This window comes from Arachis ipaensis, chromosome B01 (genome assembly GCF_000816755.2).
Source record: "Arachis ipaensis cultivar K30076 chromosome B01, Araip1.1, whole genome shotgun sequence".
NCBI classification, from domain to species: domain Eukaryota; kingdom Viridiplantae; phylum Streptophyta; class Magnoliopsida; order Fabales; family Fabaceae; genus Arachis; species Arachis ipaensis.
In genome coordinates, this window is record NC_029785.2 from 40,914,250 (window position 1) to 40,930,749 (window position 16,500).

The following is a 16,500-nucleotide window of genomic DNA, read 5'->3' on the forward strand; positions in this document are numbered from 1 at the left end:
ATTTTGACTAATAAATAATCTGTTGAACTATTGATCCGATGACTTAATAATTTGGTCAGATTAATTGTCGATTAGATTTTGATAACTATGTACGTCATCGTTAAGCAAAAGAATGTTATGACTCGTGTTTATACCCTAGTCTACAATTCAAAGCCAGGTCCAAATGACTAAAGCTAGGTCCAAAATGACTAAAGCCCATTTTAGAGTCCAAATTTACTCTTCCTATGCGCCCGACCTCATTTGTCTGACTTAGTATACAGAATCTTAAATTGTACCTACAAACATGCCTATATATTCAATAATAATGCTCTACATCCATGTAATTTTCCTTACCAAGTCAACCAAGTTATTTTTGGATCATGCGCCCCCAGTTTTTAACGTAAAGCTTCTTTCTCAACGTAGAGCTTCTTCTTCCTCAACGTAGAGCTTCTTTTCCTCAACGTAAAGCTCTTGTCGTTCTTCTCTGCTCTGATTTCTCTACTTTTGTTCTTCATTTTCTTCTTCGATCTGCATTGGATTTATGTTCTTCGTTTTCTTCTTCGTTTTCAGATTTCAGATTTCAGATTTCTTCTTCATTTTCAGATTTCAATACCGTATCAAAACTATGAATGATTCAACTTTAAATCAGTGGAATGTGAGCGATTTTGATTATTCTTCTGAATCGAATCAAGTGGACGAGGTTTGCATTATTCAATTTTGAATTGAATGTGATGGAATGCAATCGCTAAATCCAGTTGTTTATGAACAGAATTTTCTGTTCATTTGGTATTGTACATTGGTTTCGTTTTGATAATGTTTTCAGTTCATTCTAGATGCAGATATTTCTGAATTTGAATTTATATAATGGACAATTTTTGGTTCATTTGGTATTATACAACTATTTTACTTTGATAATATTTTTGGTTCATTCTTCAATAATTTTGAATTGAATGGTAATGGAATGCAATTGAATAAAGTGATAATGAGTAGAATGTAGGAGTTTCTGAATTTACAGAATGCACATGTTTCGGTTCATTGGTTATTACAGAATGCACATGTTATGACAATATTTTTGGTTCATTTTACAGTCCAGGTGTGTTGTGAATGAACAGTTTGTCGCAAAGGTTGGGATGACTTTCAAGACATTGGAAGAAGTTGAAAAGTTCTACAAAGATCATTACAAACTTGCCAATTTTTATACGAAAATAAGGAACACTACTCTGAAGGGAGATGAAATTAAGAATCAACTAATTACATATAGTAGAGAGGGGAAGTGGAAATCCAAGATATCTCAAACTTTGAAGACAAATCCCTTAGCTGGAATAAATTGTCCAGCCAGGATTTATGTACATATATTGAATGATGTTGGTCTTTGGATAATTTCTAAAGTTGGTCTGAATCGTTCACACCCTTGCTGTCCAAATCGAGCAGAGATGCTTAAACAACAAAGGGATCTAAGCATGTTTGTGCGTCATACCATTGAAAACAATGAGGAAGCCAGAATCAGACTGAGTAAAACATATCATTCATTTATAGCAACAGCGGGCAGTCACCGCAAATTAAGTTTTATAAAAAAAGATGTGAGGAATTACATTACAAGGAAAGTACGTAATGTTTCCGAACAAGATGATGCTAAAGAATTTGGCAAGTACTTATTAAGAATGAAAGAGAAGAATCACAATTTCTTTTTCGAGCTTAACCTTGAAGCTGATCACTCCATCAAAAATACATTTTGGGCTGATGCAAGAAGCAGAGCTGCATACGAGTATTTTGGAGATGTTGTTTCATTTGATACCACTTACAACACAAACAGGTATTTGGTTCACTGCGATATAATTTTTGGTTCATAGAGCAAACACATTTCGGTTCATAACTGTTGTGAGTGTCCATTTTTGTAGGTACAATATGGTTTTTAGTTCTTTTGTGGGCGTGAATCACTACGGTCAATCGACACTTCTCGGATGCGCTTTGATAAAAAATGAGGACATCCAATCATTCAAATGGTTATTCAGAAATGTTGGCTTCGTTACATGGGAGGGAAGGCACCAAAAGGAATTCTTACCAATTAATGTGCATCGATACAAAGGGCTATTGAGACCTGTATGCCAACAACAATTCACCAGTGGTGCATTTGGCATATCATGAAGAAGATCCCAAGCAAAGTAAATGGCTATAAGCGACACAAAGAACTCGAACAAGAGATGAGTCATGTTGTTTGGAACTTGTTTACAAAAAACGCATCCGACAGAAATTGGAATGATTTTGTCACAAAGTATGGTGTTGGAGGCAATAAGTGGCTTTCAGGTAACTGAGATTTAATTCGAATTATTTGATGTTGTTACTTTTTTTGGTGAAAACGAGTATAACTTTTAGTTCATTTGCACATCTAATTTTGGTTCATTCTACAGAGCTTTTTGAAGATCGACATTTATGGATTTCAGTTTATCTAGATCACCACTTTTGGACCGGGATGAGAAGCACACAAAGGAGTGAGAGCATGCATAGTTTTTTTAGGGTAAAGTATTCTTTTTGTCCTTGAAGTTTGGCAAAAATTTTAAAACTACCCCTAAGTTTTATTTTGTTTCAATTTTGTCCCAGAATAATGCATGAAAATTATGCTTGATTTGCTTGTTTTGAGGGTTGTTCTTGTGAAATTATTATTGAATTGGTCTTAAATTTTTTGAAAGATTAGTCGTCAGGGGTATATTTAATACAATCGAAAACTTCTGGGATAAAATTGAAATAAAAGAAAACTTAGGGGTATTTTTGAAACTTTTGTCAAACTTCAGGGACAAAAAATATACCCTTTTTTTAAGAAGTTTATTGTAAGAACTGGAATAAATGCTTTAATAAAATAATAATTTTAACTGTCTGGAATAGGTTCGAAAATATAGAAATGATATTTTGAAAATAAAAAGGTGAAATTTGAATTCAATAGATTTTTCTGAGTGGGAAAATGTATCTTCTGCGAAAAACTTTTGTAAAAACGCGTATCGGAGCTTAAGCCGGCAGTACTAGCTCTAGTTTGTCAAGTACCGCGTATTTTGGAACATAATATTTTAAAATATTGAATTTATTATTTTGAAAAGACAAAAATAATTTAGAATAAAAAACCGGACACTAATCTTAAAGGTTTTGGCCCAAAGTGAGCCAAACGGACCTAAAATGCTAACGGGTTAGACCGGGGTCAAGTTGGGTCCAAGCCCAACATATATAAACACAACTAATGAGCATTTCAGCACATTTCTAGCCCTAAAACAAGAAAAGGGGCACTGGTGAGAGAAGAGAGGAAGAAGAGAGTTGCTACTATTCATCTCCTCCTTCTTTTGCCCATAACTTGAGCTACGGAGCTCCGATTGACGAGCAGTATGCGGCCACGCGTCGCTCTTGCTGAGCCCGTTATTTCTAACTAATTTTTTTGGTAAGAAACTCTTTCTATAGCTCCAGTTTTCTGCCCTAGTTCAAAACTAAATAATGGCTTTGGATTTGAGTTTCTTTGTATTTTTGTTGTTTAGGGGTGATCTAGCATTGGAATATTGTTGGGTTTTTTCTCTAATCTCGCTAGGTAAGGTAAGGTCTCACTAAACCCTTGTGTTTAGTTGTTTTTGTTAACCCTAGATTTGATATTGGTATGTTGTATGATGTTAGATTGAGTTTTAGTGTTTGTTGGAGTTGGTTTGAGGCTTTGGATCGAGCTTGGTGGCTTTGCTTGGTGTTTTGAGTTGCGTGAGAATCGGACAAGGTATGATTTTGATTTTCTTTATGTAATATATAATATTTCTGGACACTTAGTCTAGTAGACCTTAGGATAGGATTGAATTGGTTGTTAAAATTTATTGGATTGATGATGTATGATGATTTTGATGAATTTTGATGGGAATTATTGATGTTGGGTAATGAATGTAAATGATGAAATGAGTACTGATTGTGTGGATGATACTTATGATATAATGATTGTGATGTGATGATGTTGTAAATTGAGGAATGGTGTATTTTAGGAATTAGATTGTGTGACTTATTGGTATGGAAGTATTGAATTGGAATTTTAGGGTTGAGTGAATTAAGTATGGAAGTGAAAAAAGTATAATGAAATGGTAAAGTATAGTGTGTGGTAGTCTTTTGTGATGGATTGGGTATGTTTTGGTTTGGTTCAATTGTGAATTTTGGAAGTTTTGAGAACCTAGCAAATTTTTTGTCAAAACCAGTTTTTGGTGAACTTTGATGGATTATAACTTGAGCCTCAATTCTCAAAATTGATTGAAATTTATCTTAAATTAAAGTTCATCTAAATATCTTTAAATTGATATAAAGTTTGATGAAAATTGATTCTTGTAGAGGAAGTTATGAATGTTTAAAGTTTAGTGTTTAAAACTGATTTCTGCAAGTCTGGAGGAATATGCGTACACGAACCCCTTATACGCGAGCGTGCCATTCTGTTTGGCACCTATGCATACGTGAACTCTTTTATACGTACGCAAGATGGGCAAAATTTTAAGTATGTGTATGCATACATGGGGCATGCGTACGCGTAGACCTTGTTTTGCTGAAATATGATTTTTCTTCATTTTTAAGGGTTCTCTAACTTTTCAAACTTCCTCCAAATGCTGTTTAAGAGTATTATCTAGTACTTAGGTTCTAAAATTATTAAAGATGAGTTAAAGACTTAAATAGATGAATTTTTATATGAGTTTAGAAGACGGAGACTTAGGTTTTTGATGTTGTGGTTGAGCGGACGGAGTATTATATTGGTGATGATTCAGAGAACTTAAGAGGTAACGATAGTTGATAATAATTTGAGAAATTGGAAACTGGTGATGGTTATGAGGAGTTGGGAACTTGAGAATGAGTTGCGATTGATCTGAGATTGATGAACTTGAGGTATACTGATATTGGTTAATAAACTGTGCTGTGTTACTGAATTGTTATGTTTGGCAAGTCGCTATGTGCCTCGGTCAAGGGCTGTGGCAGTCTCCTGCCTACGTTGTGATGTGAGGATTGGGGTTGTCTCCCGCTCGCATAACCTTCCCTGCTGCATGAGTGTGCAGCGCCTTGATGAGCGAATTCTTTGATGGTATAGAATTTCACAATTGAAATCTCGTTGCAAGTATAGTTCTAAACCAACAAAGAATCCTCACATGCAAAAATGTTGGTTGTCACAAGGAACAAACCCCAAATAAGAAATAACCGAAGTATTTAAACTCAGGGTCGTCTCACAAGGAATTGCAATGAAGTGCTCAATTATTGGCTAGGAAAGACAAGGGGTTTGGTTTATAAAAGGGGCGAGAAATTAAATGGCAAGAAAAGTAAGGAGAGCAATTAAAGGAGACAAGTAATAAAGAGAAGTAATTAATAAAGAGAGACATTCATGGCAAAGATTGAGATCATAGGCTTTCTATCCTAATCACTAATAACAATAATTAACAAGAATTTATCTTATTTTGTCATCTCCAACGTTGGAAGAAGGTGTAAGTTATCTTCCATTAGAAAAAGTCAAACAAGACTAGCTAATCTCAACCCAAAAGTCCTAATCAACTCACTAATCGAATTAGTAAGAGATTAGAGTTAATGGAAATGATATTAACTAACAACTCTAGATCACCAACATGGGTTGGGTTTTCATGACTCAAGATTACCTAATTACTCTTTCCAAGCCAAGAATGCTCAAAGTCTACCCTAAAGCCCAACCAAGCGTTTTGTCAAACACTTGGTGGGTACAAATGGAAAGCATGATAAAAATACAAGAATCATAAATCTATCAACTACCAATTGCATGAAAAGTAAATTCACAACTCAAATAAACAATTAAAAGAACATTAAACATTAAATTTCATTAAATGTAAATCAAATCCAATATGAGTTCATGATCACAAAAGAAACATAGAAGAGAATTTAACTTGAAAACTAAGAGAATCAAGTAGTAGGAACAAGAAATCATAAAAGAAACAAGATGAAAACATGAGGTTGGACCTACATCTAAGATGCAAAATAGCCTAAGGACCCTAATTCTAGAGAGAAGAGGGAGCTTCTCTCTCTAAAAACTACTCTACATGATGCTAAGCTACAAACAATTGCTCCCCCTTTGCTTGGACTTCAATTCTGCATGAAATACACTCAGAAACAAGTTGGATTTGGGCCTAGGCAGCTCAGAAATTGCCCCCAGTGTTTTGCCTTTAAGTGGGTCACGTGCGAGTATCGGCGCGTACGCGCAATGTGCACGTGCGCGTCGATTGGCTATTTCTTCATCCGTGCGTACGCAACGTGTACGCGTGCGCGTCGCTATGCGATGTCACTTCTGCACGCGCGCCTTGTACGCTTGCGCGCCCATCGCTGCATTCCCAATTCTTGTTTCCTCATGCATTATCCACTTTGTATGATTTTATTCTCATTTCTTCCATCCAATACTTGTCTTATGAACCTGAAATCACTCAACAAACACATCAAGGCATCGAATGGAATTAAAATGAGTTAAAATTACCAATTTAGAGGCCTACAAAGTATGTTTTTACACTTAAGCACAATTTAAGGGAGAATTACAAAACCATGCTATTTCATTGAATAAATGTGGGAAAATGTGATAAAATCCCCTAAAATAAGCACAAGATAAACCACAAAATTGGGGTTTATCAAATCTCCCCACACTTAAACTAAGCATGTCCTCATGCTAAAATCAAGAAAGAAGCAAAGGGTATCATATTTATTCAATGCAAATTAACTACATGCAACTATCTATCTAAATGTAATCTACCTACATGAATGCATCTACTTAGTCAAAACAATCAATTTCCAAGGATACATGTACAAGTGCAAGGGTTGAAGCAATAGCAATCAAATCAACCCATAATTGAATTGAATCATTGAAAGATTTTTCAAACTTGCAAGAAAAGATGATCATGAGTGGAAACATGTAATTAAGCGATCGAACCCTCGCCGGATGTGTATCCGCTTTAGGCACTCAAGTGTATGGGGTTGATTCACTCGATTCTCCCCTAATCATGCTTTCCAAGATTTGTTTTTCATCTAACAATCAACAATTATTTCATGCATGCATACAAATATCATGAGGACTTTCTCATAGGTTGTAATGGGGCTAGGGTCAAGGTAGGATGCATATGGTCAAGTGAGCTAGAGATTTGAATCTTTGATCAACTTAAACTTCCCACCTAACCTATGGCAACCTATACAACTCTAAACAATCCTAACTTCCCATTCTTTAATTTTTCACATACTCATGCATTCTCTTTTGATCACCACACATATGCATTGACTCTTATTGAACTTTCACTTTGGGGTATTTTTGTCCCCTTTTTATTGCAATTCTTTTTCTTTCTTTTTCTATTTCTATTATTTTTTTTATCTTATCAATTTTTTTTTCTTTTCAAACTAAAATATATACAAGAACATCAACGCAGATGGTTTACACATGATTAATACATGAGTATGTACCCAATTCCCAAATTTTTCAATAAAAACACAAACACACTTTTATCTCTAACCAATGTTCCCAACTTTTTCCAAAATCAAATGATAAACACTCTCACTAGCCTAAACTAATCAAAGATTCAAATTAATGGATATTTATTATTTTTCACTTAGGCTTGTAATGTGCTACAATTAAGAACAAATGGGTTAAGCATAGGCTCAAGATTGGCTAACAATGGAAGATAAAAGGTAGGCTATTTGGGTAAGTGAGTTATTTGAACAATAGCCTCAATCATATAAATGCATGTATACACAAAATAATGGACATAAAGAATCAAATAAATCAAAGATTACACTCATAGGAAGAGAATAATGCACACAAGAATGAAAATAAGTGGTTATATATGATGTAACCACGCAATTAAGGCTCAAAACTTACATGCTTGTGTTCTTAGCTCAAGAACATGATCCACAAAATATATAATTTAAGCAAGTTCTAAATTTTTTTTTCAATCAATTGGGGTGCCCTATAAATAAAAATTCTTGAAAATATCATGATTTTGACTAAGCTTAATATATACATATGCAATGCAACCAAAAATCCTAAAAGATCTAAAAATGAAATGCAAAAGTGTTGGGATTAGAAACTTGTCACCCAAAAATGCCGAGCGGTCGGACGACCTCCCCACACTTAAAAGTTTGCACCGTCCTTGGTGCACTCAAAGATGAGCAAGGGGGTACGACGACCTTCCCACCTTCAGCTGGTAAGTCAACCGGTTGCTGCGTGTTCTTCCTCCCGCTTCCATTTTTGCTTGTGGTGCATCAATCATGAAAAATAAAATAAACACCGTAAGATGAGAAAATACAAGAGCAAGAAAGCGTGAATTGTTGGAATGAGGTAAGAACCACTAGAATGGAGTGAGTGAATTAGTGTGACATTGATGAAAAATAGGTGTGTGGGTTCTAAAATTACGCGCAGTTTAGAACACACACACACATTAGTATAAAAAGTTATATCACTATTGCACAAAAGAAAACATGTACTTCACTCATTCTAGTGTGCTTGAGATACTTTAAAAGGCTTGTAGGTTAAGGCAACCAAACAAGTAGTGAAGAAGTATAAAAGCATTCAAGCGAAAATCAAGCAATTGTGAAATTGGATAATGCATGTGCGTTGATTGATGTGGAAGTAAACTTGATGAACAAAATGGTATAGAGAGCTCACACATCAAACAATGACACATATTGAAGTTGTTGCAACACCTAAGTGACATAGAGGTGGAACACATGGATGCTATGGAACTTAGAGAAAAGAATATAGAAGTGAAAATCAATCACATAGCGAGCATGGTCCACAAAGCTTGAAAAGCTCAAAAATATGTCATTAGGTAAGCTTTCGATCCAATTTCTCAGCCGCACAATTTCAATGCATGAAATAGGTGATATGAGTACGGGTAAATCATAAACAAGTATCATCTAAAAAAATGCAATGATAATATACAATTGCCTAACAATAGATGATGAATGCATGGTGACCAAAACATGCAATTCAAAAGAATTAAGAAGCTTAAAGGCAATGTAACATTCACTTGGTGCTCACAAATGTTAAACATGAAAACTCAAAACCAAGTGACAAAATATAACCTCAACAATTAAATCCAACAATAAAAATTAAAATAATGATGTTAAAATAACATCTCATCAATAATCAGCAGCAAGAAATAGTAAACAATATTAATAATTCAACACTTATAAAGAAAAATAGAAAACAAAATGAAAATGTACTAATTAAACAATTAACTAACTAACTAAAAGAAGTGGTTATGGATGGTGTTTGGTAGTGTTGGGTGATGATTGAGGGGTGGAAAGAGAAGAGAAGAAGGAAAGAAATGGAAAGAAGAGAAGAAAGGAAGATGGTTGATGCAGGATAGCCCACGCGTGCGCGTCATTGGCGCGTGCGTGTGGAATGGTGAAATGGAAGCGACGCGTACGCGTCAGACACGCTTGCGCATTGATGGTTTATTTCGAGAGCGACGCGTATGCGTGAGGTGCGCGTACGTGTGCATAGCTTTGCGCGAGAGGCACAAAACGCGCACAGTGCAAGCACAACTCTCGGGAAAATGGATGGAAAGTGGAAAAATTCAATCCATGCATACGCGTACATGACGCGTGCGTGTGGATGGCCGAAATTGCTTGATTCACGCGTACACGTGAAGCACGCGTGCGCGTGGATGGTGCTCTGTTTTTTTTCAAAATTTTTCTATGCTTTTGCACCAAACCAAGCATTCCAAACCTCCAATCAGCTACCAAAACATCATAAAACCTTATTTAACCTACTAGACTCACAGATAAACTCAACTAAGCAATCAAAATATGAAATTAAACCTAGATTACCAATATTTACAAAGAGGAAAAGGGAAAGATGTTACCATGGTGGGGGTGTCTCCCACCTAGCACTTTTGTTTATTGTCCTTAAGTTGGACTTATGGGGAGCTCTTCATCAAGGTGGCTTGTGCTTGAATCCATCCTTGAACATCCACCAATGCTTGGACTTCCATTGTGCTTCATCATTCAAAGTTAATAGCTCCAAGCTATGATGGAGTTCTTCACAAACCATAGGCTCCCAAAATTGATCCACACCTTGTGATCTGGGATCCCACACTTTGTTTTCACACCTGTCCTTGAGTTGATCATGGTGATTCCATCCGGGTGGTAAAGAAGCCGAATTCTCATGAAGGCACCAAGCGATTCTCCTAGATCCATTCAATTGAGCGCTACACCAACCTCCTCAATTTCGAGCTTCCAACCATAATGAGCCTAGACTTACAACGCCAACCACTAAACATCCTCCTCTTACGCTTAATTCCGCAAAGCCCCCTAAGTTGGCCATCCGTCTCAAGCAAACCATATTCAAGTGGGATAATAAAGCTAAGAGTTAGAAGTTTTACCCACTCAAATGAAGGATTAGATGACAACCTAGATGGAGGAGTTCCCAACGGTCTTGACAAAGCACGCTCCACTCCCGTCCATCCTCTTCTAGATGCGTCCACCACTTGGCAAGGTTCTTCAAGCTCTATCTCTTGCCAAGCTTCCTCAAGTTCACATTCTTCTTCACCAAATTCTTCTATCTCTTCTCCATCACTCAAGTCATAAATAGGAGGTTGAGTGAAGTCTACCTCATCATCAATTTCACATGTTGATTCGGAATCATCATAAATAGGAGAGTTTGTTGCTTGGAACACTTCTTCCAATTCTCCAATCACATTGTGCCTTGGAGGTTGTGCACTCTCCTCCTTAACATCAACTTCAAACTCTGTGGAAGAAGGCTCTTCAATTTGTGATTCCTCTACGTACTCAACATATCCTAAAGCTCCAACCACTATTTCCTTTTGTTCAATAATCTCTACCTCCTCCTCTTGTTGCATTTCTTACTTTAACTCCTCTTCCTCACCTTGGAGCTTCAAATTCACTCCCTCACTAAGCTCTTTAGTTGCCCCTCCATGTTCAACACTAGGAGTGCCTTGATCGCGCAAGCTTAGGCAGGATGAGACTATGTTGCTAACGGCTTCTACCATGATAGTCATCTTCGCTCTTAACTCCTCAAACTTCTTTTCATCCTCCTTGTGTCGCCTTAAGATATGAGATTCAAGATCTCTTAATTCTAGCATGGGGGCTTCATCGGGAGGTGATGGTGGAAGAGAGGGTTCATTGTTTGAGGGAAGGTTATTGTAATTGGAAGGTGGTTCATATTGGTGAAATCCTTGAGGTGGTGTGTGTGAACTTTGTGGTTCTTGGGAGTATTGGTGTTGGAATGGTGGTGGCTTTAGATATGGTTCATATAATGGTTGATATGGTGGGTATGGGTTAGGATCATATGGAGGTGGATGGTGGTAGAAGGCTTGTGAGTATGGTGGAGGGCTATATTGAGGAGGGGGTTCATATGTATGTGGTGGTTGTGGTTGACAATCACAATAAGGGTCATCACATACATTAGATTGGTATGCATTAGGATAAGGAGTATACCCATAAGAATCTGAAGAGTAGTCACATTGGGGTGGCGCTTGGACGGCTCGGGTGGCAATAAATTCCCTTTGGTCGTTGCGCATCTCCGTGAGGATAGTAGTCATGTCCCCAATCACTCTTGCCAAACTTTGATTTCCAAATCCTTGATACATGTTATCATTGTAAATTCCATCTCCTACAACATAGTTTGAACCACACTCATAGCCAAAGGGGTGAGAATTCATGGTGACAAGAGAAAATAAAAACAAGAGCTAATAAGAAATAAGGAAGATAAGGTCCTACAACTAGCAACAACTAACAAACAAACCAAAAATCAAGCTATTCACAATATATACAATAGCCAATAACATAGCACCATTGCAACTTCCCGGCAACGGTGCCATTTTGATGAGCGAATTCTTTGATGGTATAGAATTTCACAATTAAAATCTCATTGCAAGTATAGTTCTAAACCAACAAAGAATCCTCACATGCAAAAATTTTGGTTGTCACAAGGAACAAACCCCAAATAAAAAATAACCGAAGTATTTAAACTCCGAGTCATCTCACAAGGAATTGCAATGAAGTGCTCAATTATTAGCTATGAAAGACAAGGGGTTTAGTTTATAAAAGGGGCGAGAAATTAAATGGCAAGAAAAGTAAGGAGAGCAATTAAAGGAGACAAGTAATAAAGAGAAGTAATTAATAAAGAGAGACATTCATGGCAAGGATTGAGATCATAGGCTTTCTATCCTAATCACTAATAACAATAATTAATAAAAATTTATCTTATTTCGTCATCTCCAACGTTGGAAGAAGGTGTAAGCTATCTTCCATGAGAAAAAGTCAAATAAGACTAGCTAATCTCAACCCAAAAGTCCTAATAAACTCACTAATCGAATTAGTAAGAGATTAAAGTTAATGGAAATGATATTAACTAACAACTCTAGATCACCAACATGGATTGGGTTTTCATGACTCAAGATTACCTAATTACTCTTTCCAAGCCAAGAATGCTCAAAGTCTACTCTAAAGCCCAACCAAGCATTTTGTCAAACACTTGGTGGGTACAAATGGAAAGCATGGTAAAAATGCAAGAATCATAAATCTATCAACTACCAATTACATGAAAAGTAAATTCACAACTTAAATCAACAATTAAAAGAACATTAAACATTAAATTTCATTAAATGTAAATCAAATCCAACATGAGTTCATGATCACAAAAGAAACATAGAAGAGAATTTAACATGAAAACTAAGAGAATCAAGTAGTAGGAACAAGAAATCATAAAGAAAACATGATGAAAACATGAGGTTGGACCTAGATCTAAGATGCAAAATAGCCTAAGGACCCTAATTCTAGAGAGAAGAGGGAGCTTCTCTCTCTAGAAACTACTCTACATGATGCTAAGCTACAAATAATTGCTCCCCCTTTGCTTGGACTTCAATTCTGCATGAAATACACTCAAAAACAAGTTGGATTTGGGCCTGGGCAGCTCAGAAATCGCCCCAGCATTTTGCCTTTAAGTGGGTCACGTGCGAGTATCGGCGCGTACGCGCAATGTGCACGTGCGCGTCAATTGGCTATTTCTTCATCCGCGCGTACGCATCGTGTACGCATGCGCATCGCTATGCGATGTCACTTCTGCACGCGCGCACCTTGTACACTTGTGCGTCCATCGCTGCATTCCCAATTCTTGTTTCCTCATGCATTCTCCACTTTGTATGATTTTCTCCTCATTTCTTCCATCCAATACTTGCTTTATGAACCTGAAATCACTCAACAAACATATCAAGGTATCGAATGGAATTAAAATGAGTTAAAATTACCAATTTAGAGGCCTACAAAGCATATTTTTACACCTAAGCACAATTTAAGGGAGAATTACAAAACCATGCTATTTCATTGAATAAATGTGGGAAAAAGTGATAAAATTCCCTAAAATAAGCACAAGATAAACCACGAAATTGGGGTTTATCACGCCTATATCTTTGGCGTAGCAGACTCCCTGCTGCATGAGTGTACAGAGCCTATATCTCTGGCGTGGCAAGAAAGGCTACATCCGGAAGGATGTGTTGCGGTTGGAATTTATGGATCGACAAGTGATATCACGAGCCAATAGGATAGGCTTTCATCATTTGCATCTTCTATATGCTTGTTTGCTTTGCTTAACTGCAGTTATGCCTAAATGAATCACATGTCTGCTTGCTATTTGTGTACTTGCTGTATATGTATATTACTTGTGCTTTACTTGTCTGCATTATCTGTATTTTCTGCTGGGATTGAGGAGGTTCGATAGGCGGTGGTGATGGGATCACATGGAGGTTAGGCTGGTGAAGGCTGTGGGACAGCGGTGCTATGTTAGTTAGAAATTCCTTAAGATAGAATACCATGTTTATGGTTTAAGGTATTTGTTTATGTTAAGCATGAATATCTGTATTGATGTGAAGTTCTAGGATTGCCTTTGGCGTCCAAGAACCTTACATCTTATATATTGGGCACTGTTACCATACTGAGAACCTCCGGTTCTCATACCATATGTTGTTATTGTTTTTCAAATGCAGGTCGCAACCTACCACGGTGAGTTTGTGGATATGGTGACAAGGCGGAGTATGATTTTTCTTATGTTTTATTTCACTTTACTTTTGTTGTAGTACTTTCTCTCACCCCTTCTGTTTTAGACTTTGTGACCTTAGAGTCTTGATTTGAGAGATAAGTTGTATAAGCTTTTTTTAAACTTCCAAAACTCTTTTGTATTTCAGTTTGACTAGCCGATTTAAACTCCGCAGACTGTGACTAGTCCACTTTTTGGTATATCATAATTACATATATATCTTGTTTAATTTAATTATTACCTTGTGTATCCTGGAGCTATCTACAAGGTTTTATATGTATTATGTCTTGTTCTTTTTGTACCTACATGTTTAGTATCGTGTGTGAATGTTTCACGTATTGTAATTTTACTTTATGCGACTTTGAGTTTTACTCCTTCATTGGGCTTCTAGTTATATAAATTCTTGGATATATATATTACATATTATAAGCTTTAGAACTGTCATGGCACTTTGTTATCCTTTGCTTTATGGCTAGAGGTAAAGCTTAGGGCAACGAGGCGTTACATTTATCACACGCAATAGCTCCTTGATTCAATTTGTAAAGCATTATGATAATTGCCTAGGAAGCAAAGAGCAAAGAGAAAGAGAATTTAATGCTGCATATTTTCACATCGTGATGCTGTGTGCAACAAAATCACCAATAGAGGCTCAATTTCAGCACGTGTATACTCACGAGAAGTTCAAGCACCATTCAGAGAAAAGGTGAATTGCATTATAGGATCAATGCATTCCACTCTATGTTTTACGGTATAGAAAGTTGTAGAGCATGTTTCTAACTCAACATTCAACAAGTTTGTTGTTACATACAACGTAGTATCACACAAAGTAAACTGCAGTGCTTGTTGTTTGAGTGAAGGGGCATACTATGCCGTCATTCTCTGAGTGCCTTAAGCTTTCAGCGCGTAGATAAAGTGCCACCAAAATATATATTAGAATGTTGGAGTAAGAATATAAAGAGGAGGCACACACATATCAATAGAAGCCAAGACGAGCCTATATTGGAGCCAAGACGCAAGAGATTTGACGATTTGGTGTTTTGATCGCACAGTATTTGAGAATTTGCGTCACAATCCGAGGAGCTGACCAAAATTCTGTACTGGGCTTTTAACAATATCCTGGTCGAGATACAAGAATATCAAGCGAAAAGCAAAGGAAAAAGTTTGTTATCTCACAGAGAAGCAACATTGAGCAATGTGAACGACCTCCAAAGCCCGCCACGTGTTAGAACAAAAGGCCGTCCCAAGAACAGACTGGGATCAACCGATCAAGCATGAAAAAAAGAAGATCGCAAACGCAACAAAGAAAAAGAAAATGCCAGCTCCAAGCGAGGTAACATTGATTTACTTTTGATTAGGGGAAATTTGTTTGTACATTTTCATATAATTTATTTTGTCTTTTGCAGTTGAACTTTTTAGATGGTGGATCAATGATTCAGTCAAGTTCCAGCCTTTACGATGCACAGGATATGAATTATCCCGGAGAGGATTATAAGAGTTTTAGTTTTATTAACATAATTTCCATTCATGTATGAGCGAAATTCAGTTCATTGAAGTTATATGAGGGTTAATTTCTAATTGATGTTATTCTTTACTAAATAGTCACTTTTTTGTTATGTCAAAGAGTTTAGGTGTTTCTGAAATTGAATAGATATATACACTTTTCCAGTTCATCTAGTGAATTATTTTCAGTTCATTTGTGTTTTTGGGGCTCTTGATGTTTGATAAATACCTTAAATCCATTCACTTTGAACCTAGAAAAAAACAGCAACCCTGACAATTCAAGCAGATATATACATTAACATTAGATTTTCATTAACATTCATATATATACATTAACATTAGATTTCAATTAACATTTACATTAATATTCACATATATACATTAAAGAAGAAGTGTTTAGTTTTTTACAAGGAGTTAAACAAATTATGTCTGAAACTATAACCTATTTACTGTCTATATCCCCATATATGAATTTACAAAAAGGGCTTGAGAGGGCAGCAGATGGCTTGGGGGGATCTTATGGCTTCAGAATCTTGAATCACTTGGTCTCTCAATTTACTGATCTTGTGCAACAGAATTGTTGGACCATACTCCCACCTGAAGGCATCAATTTCTTCCTACAATTCAATTGAAACAAGTTACTTAATTTGAACCTAACTCAAATAAGAAATGAACCGAATTTTATTAATTTGAAAATTACTTACTTGTTTCTAGTTTTTATATTTATACTTCCCCTTTTTGATGTTTTCAGGTTCAATTGTTTCCAGCCATTTCATCACTGATAAACCCCTATTTTATGATTCATCTTGTGCTCAAATTGAATGTTTTTATCAATTCTTCACCCACTTATTCATATGAATTGCATGGTTTTACTTTTCCTTCCTTATTATGTGATAAGTGTGAAAACATGTTTCCTATGCTTTAAAAGTATTCATTTTAATTAGCCTTTATTACCATTCGATGCCGTGATTTGTGTGTTAAGT

General features: G+C 36.3%; 1 protein-coding gene across 1 annotated transcript; it reads left to right on the forward strand.

Moving 5' to 3' along the window:
• Positions 605–2,124, forward strand: LOC107605988 (protein FAR1-RELATED SEQUENCE 5-like). The gene is made up of 3 exons (XM_016307952.1): positions 605–679; positions 1,068–1,792; positions 1,878–2,124. Exons 1-3 carry the CDS (start codon positions 605–607, stop codon positions 2,122–2,124), a joined length of 1,047 nt encoding a protein of 348 aa, XP_016163438.1.